Source organism: Puntigrus tetrazona, chromosome 15 (assembly GCF_018831695.1).
Source record: "Puntigrus tetrazona isolate hp1 chromosome 15, ASM1883169v1, whole genome shotgun sequence".
Lineage (NCBI taxonomy): Eukaryota > Metazoa > Chordata > Actinopteri > Cypriniformes > Cyprinidae > Puntigrus > Puntigrus tetrazona.
The window spans coordinates 8,351,810-8,362,637 of record NC_056713.1 but is presented as its reverse complement, the minus strand read 5'-3'; the positions used below and the strand labels follow the sequence as shown (position 1 = coordinate 8,362,637).

The window sequence follows — 10,828 nt, the reverse complement described above, 5'->3', positions numbered from 1 at the left end:
TGTTGCTGTCTCAGAAAAGAGGAAGAAAAAGACAAATGAGGGCAAGAAAGGAACAGAAAGAAATGCAAGTAAATGAGCTGCAGGAGTTTTGTTGCGTGGGAGGCATGTGGAAAGATTTTAGGACGTTCTCTAGAAGAAACACTCCCTGCTGTAAATATGGACTGAGCTCATTTTAATGAGCTAATTCTAGCATTGTCCAGCTGAAGAACGCACGCATCCGTTCTCGAGTCTCTGAAACGAATTAATATAATGCATATCCCCTATATTGAGAACAAACTTCATTTAAGCACGAAAAGACAAACTTTTAGGGTACTGTTTGTGGTCATCCAAAGGGAAGATGGAAAGGACAGGACCTGACAGTGAGGACTAAAACAAGAGACCCATTAGACTTCAACCCTAAACCTCAGTGCTTCATGTTTCCTCTGCATGATCTCTGTCTTCCTCTGAAGGTATCTTGAGCGCCCCAGCGTTCTCCTGGCACTGGTGGTACGTGGTGATGGCCATCGCAGCCGCCGTGGCTCTAGCCGTGCTCCTGGCCGTGTACGTGACCCGGTTGAGGCGGAAGGAGACGCGCTTCGGGTGAGTGAAACCAGACATCTTACTCACTGCTATTAAACCTAACCGGAAGATGCTAGGCATACCTAGAGACACTAGTTTGTCTGTGATTGCAAGTGTGATGTGCTGGATATTAGAATAGTTCTCTACATGAGACGAGAGCTAAGGACAGGGACTAGACAAAACTCTTCTTGATGTGAAGATTTTCCTTCTTTTTAGTAAAATAAAGTACTGAGAAGAGGTGGGAGGTGTTTTAAGTATACACTTAGGTTACACTTCATTTTGATTGAGGTTAGTTGTGGTTATTGTTTATGTGTTATGTGTTTTATGTTAAAATGTACATATAGGTTGCATAAACAAAGTTTTTTGTTAAAGGACAGACTCACATGTCAACTATATGTCAACTAATTGTCATTTATTCACAACCACATGTCTACTAACTCTCAGAGTAGGTTTAGGTTTAGTAGAATAAGTTAACATATACTTTCATATTAACATATAAAACATAAAGTTTCTGATAGTATGTAGTGTGTTGTGAATCCAAATAAAGTGTTAGAAGATGTTAAGCAGACAGTCTACTAATACTCTAATGACTGCTAGTTAACATGTAGTTACTTAATGTAAGTAGCATGTCTAAAGTGGAGTATCAGAATAAAGTATTACCTTATTATTTTTTTAACAATGTTTAAAAGAGTTTTGTGTGTGTGTGTGTGTGTGTGTGTGTTGTACAGCGAGGCGTTTGAGCCCATGATGGAGAGCGGTGAACTCGTCGTTCGTTACCGAGCTCGTCGAACCTACAGCCGGCGCACAACAGAAGCCACGCGTGAGTCCTGACCTGCTCACAAACTAGATCACCTGCTGGAGAACTGCTCTCTTCTAGATTTCCTTCTTAGAGAATTTTTCATTAATTCAGAGTTTGAAAAGATGATTTTCTTGTTATCATTAAAATGTTGAAAGCTATCAGTGAAGATTAGCTATGTCTGTCAGGAGATGCACATAATTGTGATTGTGATCCTGGTGAGAGTTATTTAATGCAGTTATATATATTTAATAGTCTCCAGAGCGTATCTGATGACAGAAGATCAGCCAGACTCCCTTCTGCAAAGTTGTTTTCACTCTTGTTTGACAGAGTTATGAAGTAAATGAGTGTGCTCTCAAGCTGCTATCACATTTCACCCTCGACACTGCCAGGGACAGTTTGACACCGATGTGCCTCAACATGCTGGAGAAACACGACTGGATAGAGAGAGAAAGTACAGAAAACACGTTCATGGCTTTAAACCATAGGTTTCCGTAGGTTTTCTGCTGAACAAACTGTATTTTTTAATCCCCTCCCCCTAAACCTAAACCTCCATCTCACACAAAACTTTCTCAAAACTTCATTCTGTATGATTTATAAGATTCTGTAAGATTTACACACACACTCACACACACACACACACATGCACACACACAAACACACACACACACACTTACACACACACACACACACACAAACACACACTTACACACACACTCACACACACACACACACAAATGCACTCACACACACACACACACACACACACACTCACTCACACACACTCATAAACACACACGCACACACACACACAAATGCACACACACTCACAAACGCACTCACACACACACACACACACACGCACACACACACACACACACACACACACACACACACACACACACACACACACACACAAACAAACACTCACACACACACACACACACACACACACACACACACACAAACACACACACTCACAAACGCACTCACACACACACACAAACGCACACACACACAGACGCACTCCCTCACACACGTGTCCCGTGAAACTTGCTGGTGTAGATTCTTGTAGAAATCATCATAAAGTCACAGCTGGAAGTAATAAACCTCAGCAAGCACATACACACACACACACACACACACACACACGTACTGTCAACGCCACACACATTTTGGTAATATGCCGGTATTACTGTACTTTACATGATTGTAAACAGCTTGTAAGCTTCTTATAAACGGTGCTACTGCTTTAGCATCAGTGTTACTTTTACTCAACAAACTCATATCTGTTAGCTTTAACCTCATTCAGCTAATATGAAATAATAATAAACAACACTCTTACAGTATTTAATAATTTAGCTTAATGTGAAAAACTGCAAAAAAACTCATTCCTATGCCATTAATGCAGTTGAGCTTTATTTGCTCTAAAACCGAAATATTCTTTAACATCAGGAGTAGACTTCTCAATGCCTTCGATTTAATTTGTCCTTTGAGACATTTTCTCCTGCGTGACTAGAGAACGAGTTCAGAGACAGGAGATGTGTTTGAGCTGAATCACCTTGAACTTCTGCTCCGTCTGTTTCTGATCCAGAGCGTGTGTGAGATGATAGCATGAACTTGTTTTGAGCCGTAGTAAAGGGTGGAGGCTTTGTTTCATCAAGACAAGCTCCACTACAATCCCTTTTTCAGTTCACTTTCTCTCTCTCTCTCCATTGCAATCTGAAGGACAAAGCAATCTTGCAACAATGTTAAAAGCATGCTTCAGAGGATCAGTGGCTATCAGGGAAAGCTAGTTTGTCTAATCTTGTCTTCAGTCATTCTGTCATTAATCATAGTTCTGATCTTAAGCCCTCTATCCTGCACTCCAGGAAGAACAGTTTCCTTTCATCACACTTAACATGATGTGAGCATTATAGTAACAAAAATCAAAAAACAAACGTATGACTTTGGTCTTGTGTGCCTGCTCATCACCTTCGGCTCATTTTATTGTTAATAGGGTTGAATTTATACCCTTGTATATCGCATTAGGGCACAGTTGTTCAAAAATCTTCTGACCTCATGTAAGTAACATGAAAAGCAGGTTCTTGAAATAAAGCGAGTATAAACAAAACTCACATTGTATTGAGAGTGGACAGATATCAGCTGGCTTTGGTTGATTGTGCCACTTGATGATCACATTACAGTACAGAGAGGAAACAGCATTATATTTCTCTGAAGAATACACAGTTTTTTTCTCATGTTGTCGTGTCTGAAATCTGAAGCTAACCTCTCAGATGACCTGTTCTTGTGTCAGTGAACTCTCTGGGGATCAGCGACGAGCTGAAGCAGAAGTTGCAGGACGTGATGGTGGACAGACACAAGCTGACCCTGGGAAAAACACTCGGGGAAGGTGAGCGCCGCTGAAGGACGCAGGGATCGTCTGCTGATGAGCAGACTGTAACACTGTGTGTGTGTGTGTGTGTGTGTGTGCGCAGGCGAGTTCGGCTCAGTCATGGAGGGTCTGCTCTCTCAGGAGGACTCTGTGCTCAAAGTGGCAGTGAAGACCATGAAAAGTGAGTGGATAGTGTCTCTGAGTACACCTGTGCTCCGTCTGCTCACACTAACCTGTGCTCTGCTGTGTCTTGGTCAGTCGCTATCTGCACTCGCACAGAAATGGAAGATTTCCTGAGAGAGGCGGCGTGCATGAAGGAGTTCGATCATCAGAACGTCATGAGGCTTCTGGGTAAGGAAAAAAATACAAAATAGTTTTACTTACAGTAACAAGGACTTTCCTCCAGCTGGTCTTTTTAATAGGTCAGATTCGTTGAGCTTAGTTGTTCTGAAGACACATAAAGACAGTTTATTAATACTTACACATAGAATATTAAAACTACATCATATTCAGTAGCTGAGACTGTTTTAAGAAGTTGTTCATAGAGTATTTTACAACAGCTTTGAACACGGCTCAACCGTTTACACTTGACCCAACATCAGTAGCACTTTCTTCTTCTCCTGCTCTTTCCTATCTTGTTCTTTCCTATTCTTTAAAAAAAAAAAAAAAAAAAAAGCCTCATGTCTGCGTTAAGTCAATACTCCACTCAGAGCACTTATGCACTACTGCCCTTTTGTTGATTGTCTACCTCATTTGTACGTCGCTTTGGATAAAAGCGTCTGCTAAATGACTAAATGTAAATGTAAATGGCTCAACCAATCAGAATCAAGGACCGGAACTGTTTTATAATTTCAGAGTAAAACTGAATATTCAGTAAGAAATAGCACCACTTTGCACAGACAATGTGAAAAATCTGAATAGTTGATATTATTTTTCCCTTGCCGTTACAGAGGTCTGGAAAGTGATCAGTGTTTATTTAAATAATGTACTGTACAGTACTGAATCGTGCACAAAATGACTAGAAATTCTCCTTAAGAAAGCAGACGGTGTTGCTTTGGTTTCAGTGGGCTCAGGCTGGATGCTGAGTGATGTGTGTGTGTGTGTGTGTGTGTGTGTGTGTGTGTGTGTGGCAGGTGTGTGTCTGCAGACGGTGGAGAGTGAAGGCTATCCCTCTCCTGTGGTCATTCTTCCCTACATGAAGCACGGAGACCTCCACAGCTACCTGCTGTACTCCAGACTCGGAGACACACCTGTGGTGAGTAGAGAAACAGAGAAAGACACTAACAGACAGGATCAGGAGAGCGTTTCTGCATTGATTAACACTAAAACCGGGGCAGTTTCCTTCTAAAACAGTATGTCACCCACAAATTAAAGGTCTGTTATCATTTGCTCATGTCGTTCTAAAACTGTGACTTTCTTTCAGAACATATGATCATGTTCATGCTTCTCTTTTTCATAAAATGAAAGCAATATAAAATGTTCATACCAACCGACTTAATAAGTATGTTGGAACCACGTGAATGTGATGAATAATACATTTATCTCGAAACAAAACAAAAGTCTAAATCTAAAAATAGATAAGAAAAAATGTACACGTTTGAAAGAATGGCTCGTAGAGACACAGACTGTCCAATCTGGAGTGTTTTTCACAAACATCAGCCCATCCCTGATGAATGTGAGCACTGTGATGCAATCACACTCAATGACTCTGTCCAGATCTGATTGATGACCGGTTAGTTTTGTGGTTAGATGAACATCCTCATGGTCAGAGTTGTGAAACTCTTTTGTAATCATAAATGAAGTTCCTCTACAGCACATTCTCTCGGGAGCGTGTTGTACCACAGAAGTGTGTTTATGATTTCTGTTCATGTGGTCAGAGCAGAGTATGTGAAAGTCTGTGGCGCCACCTACCTGTCAAAGCGAGAAGAAGCGTTACTTTAGGACGCATTAGCTTCTGTTAGCCTCAAAATTCATCAGTGTTTTAAATATCCCTGTCTGCTTCGTGTAGTATCTGCCCTCTCAGATGCTGGTGAAGTTCATGACGGATATCGCCAGAGGAATGGAGTACCTGAGCGGAAAAAACTTCATCCACAGAGACCTTGCCGCTCGAAACTGCATGTGAGTGCTGAGACAAACACTGTTCATACTCACTAGAGAGTACACACACTATACTGACTGGAGCGGTGTGTTTGATAACCAGGTTGAATGAGAACATGAATGTGTGTGTGGCGGACTTCGGCTTGTCCAAGAAGATTTATAATGGAGACTACTACAGACAAGGGCGCATCTCTAAGATGCCTGTGAAGTGGATCGCCATCGAGAGTCTGGCGGACAGAGTGTACACTACTAAGAGTGACGTGGTAAGACAGCCTCCAGTAAATAAACACAGTGAAGAAAGATTCGAGCAGATTCACAAAACAGCTTAATGTGCCTGGTCATATGGAGAATTACACATCATTTAAAACGTACCACAGTACACTGGCTTGCTACACGTCTGAAACGATACTTGTTCTGTGTGTCCTGCAGTGGTCATTCGGAGTGACAATGTGGGAGATCGCGACTCGAGGTCAGACGCCGTACCCTGGTGTGGAAAACAGCGAGATCTATGACTATCTGAGGCAGGGCAACCGTCTCAAACAGCCTCCAGATTGCCTGGACAGCATGTGAGTATGACCTGGGCTAACATGTAGTTAACCTCTGGTTAAGACTTTCCACCTGACACAAGCATTGCTTTGAAGGAAGTAGCACTGCTGGGCTATGATTGCATGTAGAAGTAACCAATGCAGTGCTAGAATAAGCAAACCTTGCCACAAAGGCTTTTATTTAATTGATAATACAGATAGATCTATAAAAAAAATAGCATTAAAGGTTTAGTCCACCCCAAAATGAAAACGCTGTCATTAATTGCTTGACCTCACGTCGATCCAAACCAGTAAGACCTTCCTTTTATCTTCAGAACACAAATGAAGATATTTCTGATGAAATCAGAGAGAACAACAACACAACTGAAATGATACAGAAACATAATAAATTCATCAGTAAAATAGTCAATTTCAAACTCAATTTCAATGCTATGAGAATACTTTTTTGCTCAAAAAAAAACAAAAATAATATTTACTCAATTAACAGTTTACTCAGTCATTCTTCCATCATATTAGAGAGTATCATAACTCATATGCTTTGTCCTAAACATAAACAGCTGCATATTGCGTTCATGCATGTGTTTCCAAGGCTGATATGTTCATGTGTGTGATGCATTGTGATACTCTCTAAAATGACAGAAGATGACTTGGGGGGGTGGTTGAGTAAGTTATGTTATTTTTGTTTTCTCTGCACAGAAAAAAAATATTTTTTATATTCACACATCACAAACAAGCTGATCTCTTCTCTCACAGCTACTCTCTGATGTTCTCCTGCTGGCTCTTGAGCCCGAAGGACAGGCCCAGCTTCCAGATCTTACGCTGCGAACTCGAGAAGGTCTTGGAGGATCTTCCCAGCCAGGACCCTGATGAGATACTCTATGTCAATATGGAGGAGACCTCGGGAGAGCTGGGGGCCGTGGGGGGCCGTGATCCCATGATGGGGCTCCCGTGCGCTCTCGGGGCCCTGAAGGGCTCGGGCTCCGTGGCCACTGTAGAAGTTCATCACCCCAACCGCTACGTGATCTGCCCTCAGCACGAGAACCAGCGGCTCCTCAACGCCGACTCCATCGAGAGCCTGAGTCTGCCGGGGCCCGGGCCCCAGCCTGAGTCCTGCTCCACCCCAGTGCCGCCTCTGAAGGACCATCTGAGCACCGAGACGAGAAGAAGAGAGCGCCGTGGCAGTGACCTCGCTGACAGGACATAGACTGCCTCTCCAGGAGAGCTGAGCTGAGCTGATGCTCCTGCCCCTTCATTTTGCACAGACACACACACACACACACACACACACACTCACTCCATTATGTCTTTATGCTTTTCAGACAAATGTTTCCTTTTCATTCCAAATTGTCCTTCATGTTCAGCGTGGGTCTTGAGAAATCAAATCAATTGTAGTCATGATTAACAATACACTAATTTTTCAGGAAAAAGACATGTGTGACTCTGGATCACAGAAGCAGCAGAGATATATTCATAGAAGTAGACAACAATACACTGTATGGGTCAAAATAAACCAAAATCATTAGGATATTAAGTAAAGAATATGTTCCGTGAAGATATTTTGTAAACTCACTGTCATAAATTTTTGATTAGTAATATGCATTGCTAACTTTACATGAAAGATGATTTCCTCAATAGTTAGATTTTTGGCAACCTCAGCTTTCAGGGGTCTCATTTAGAAAGTGTGTGCACTTTTAGATTTGATCTAGAGTGTGTTTTGACGTGGAAAAGGGTCCGAGGAGACGTACACACTTTATGGTGAAAATGTAAGCTCACTGTTCTAAATTATAATGACTGGTGGTATTTTAAATGTTAATGACATTCATTCACAATTATTTGTCTCATCTGAAAGAGAGGTGTACATAACGTACATAAATCCCAGAGATGATCGTAAGATCAGCACAACATTTTATAAATGAGGCCCCAGATTTGAAATAGTTGTCTCTTCATACGTTGTCCTATCCTAAGAAACCAGACATCAGTGGAAAGCTCATTTATTCAGCTTTCAGATGTTTTTTTAATTTTCTCTTATGACATGGTTTTGTGGTCCAGGGTCACATGTGTCTATTCATTTTGATTAATGATGTGTGCAGCAGATATATTGGAGTGATCGCACTAAAGCGGGTTCACACTGCATTGATCTTCACTTACCAGCTGTTTTGAGGAAATCACTAAAAATAGCTGAAAATGACATCAGTGGTGACCCACAGCCAATCAGAGAGCACGGTACAGGGTGAGGGAGGGTACACGAGTGCACTGAGAGTGTACTAGATTGCCTCTGAAAATCATGCAGTGTATTCCCAGCTTTAGTAAGGCTTGTTTAGGAGTTGTATTGCCTTTTAAAGACCTTTTAGACCTCTTACCTTTTATAGCCAGAAAGCAAGCACCAAGAATACCATAGTAAACACATGACACCGTCCTGAAAAGCACTGCACACTCTTTAAAGCTGGTTCCGTTTTTGCAGCAACTCAAAGAACCCTTCAGTGATCAGTTATCTCGTCTTAGAGTGAAGAAGATTTGTAACTATCTGAAGAACCTTTTTTCACTATAATGTTGCTTTTGTTTGGTACCTTGAATGCCTATAAAGGACCTCATTTTTAAGAGTGTGTTTGTAGAGGCAGGGCTATGGAAGACGAGCAACTAATCAAATGTGGTGTTGCATGCTTTCATCACATTACACCGGGTCTAGAGACTCGGCACACATCCTGGAATCTGCTGATATTAATCACACTATATGTTCATCATCAACTCAGGAGATGGCTGGGTTTACTATGACCGATGACACAAAGGTCAGACTGAGTGAATGCCACAAACTATCTTGACACTGCCGGTCTCTCGAACGAGACACGACTGCTCAGAGTACTGTCCACTCTCTCTAGTCTCCTGACCAGCGTCTTCATCCAAAGAAACACATAGAGGACGAGGACAGTATCGTGCATTCCCACGTGTCTGAGGTGTTCTGATCCAGCAGGGTTTTTAACATTGCTTTGAGACCAGTTTTGTGGTTTCTCTTAAGGTTTAGAGTAGAAAGGGCAGTAGACTAGACTAAGCCAGTCTGTGCTCCTCAAGGCCCTGCCCCAGACTCAAGCACAGTGAGTACATTTTATATTTTGCACTAATCATTGTTTGTATTTTGTTGTTTATGCGTTTCTTTTTTTACCTGACACGGATGTTTTAGACAATGCAATGATGTACATTTACCTTAATATTATCATGTTATGATAATATTAAAAAGGCTGTTTCAAAATAAGTTCAAAATACAGTCTAAATATGGTCAATTGATGAAATGATTTCTTCCAGTCTAATCTGAAATCGAAATCACCGAAATGGACACTTTAAAACCAAATCATTTTTACATCATAGTACCAATCATTGGGAAATAATTGCTACGGTCTTTTTTCTTCTTCACTGTAATGTGGTACTAAGGCTGTCTGAGGTACATTATTATACAACAGAACTGTAATGTATGTTATAATTTTAATGAGCACACATGTAAGCTTGACCTGTGATGGATATTTCTGCTGTCCGCACTTCACCTGGTCTGGATATATTTGTCTTTCAGTCGCTGTCTTTCATGAAGAGAAACAGTGTGTGGATCTGAAGTGTCTCAAATCTGCATAACCTGACCCTCATGTGATATTTCTGTACAAAAACCCTTGTATTTTCAGCAACATTGCAATATTAGATATTCTTTTGCCGTGATGATCAAATGATGGAGAAGAGCACTATCCAGGTGTCCAGTGTAGTAAAGCTCAAGTTTTGTATTCACTATTGACAGAAGCACACTGCAAAGTGCCTTTGAAAGCCAGTATTTTGCCTTAAAATGGCTCAGTTTACGGTGTTTAGCTTTAGATTTATATGTTTAATGTTGTCTAGATAACATCAGTGACATTATTGTGATTTTGATATGCTTTGTATTAAAATAAATACTACCTGCACAATTGATGTTTTCATGTGATTTGTTGGGATCGCAGGTAAATTAAAAGAGACTAAATTTGGACTCACTGACATTAACATTAATCCCAACTCTAATGAAAATGCATTGCTTCGGTTAAATATTTAGAAAGGTTAGAAAGGTAAATGAATAACTGGCCTAATGAAAAGGAAAAAAACAGAAAAGATTGGAATTTTAAAAAATATTCTATATATATTTAAAGTAAACCACTAATGGCTTAATATATTTTAAATGTAAGTATCTTCTTTAGAATATCTCAAACAGAACCATGCCTTGTTTAAGTCTATAATGGCTCACCTTTCATTCAGATTTGGAGAATTTCAGATGAAATACTGAAACACTTTAAATCTGATGAGGTCAAGCAGAGCAGGACAGGTTTTATTCTCAGAAATAAACTGACATCTTGAATCCAGTTCCAGACTGGTACTTTAACATGAGTGAGGAAACATACACCCTCACCAATAAATATATAATATATATATATAAAACTCTTCAAAACATTCAGT

General features: G+C 40.6%; 1 protein-coding gene across 1 annotated transcript in view; it reads left to right on the top strand.

Moving 5' to 3' along the window:
• Nucleotides 1–10,308, top strand: part of LOC122358760 (tyrosine-protein kinase receptor UFO) — a 29,168-nt gene extending 18,860 nt beyond the window's left edge. Inside the window, exons 11-20 of the mRNA XM_043258605.1 lie at nt 450–579; nt 1,287–1,378; nt 3,651–3,746; nt 3,832–3,909; nt 3,987–4,079; nt 4,862–4,983; nt 5,737–5,846; nt 5,929–6,088; nt 6,255–6,391; nt 7,124–10,308. Coding sequence (XP_043114540.1) covers nt 450–579; nt 1,287–1,378; nt 3,651–3,746; nt 3,832–3,909; nt 3,987–4,079; nt 4,862–4,983; nt 5,737–5,846; nt 5,929–6,088; nt 6,255–6,391; nt 7,124–7,574 — 1,469 coding nt within the window. The 3' untranslated portion in view covers nt 7,575–10,308. The remainder of the gene's footprint in view (nt 1–449; nt 580–1,286; nt 1,379–3,650; nt 3,747–3,831; nt 3,910–3,986; nt 4,080–4,861; nt 4,984–5,736; nt 5,847–5,928; nt 6,089–6,254; nt 6,392–7,123) is intronic.
• Nucleotides 10,309–10,828: the final 520 nt, after the last annotated feature.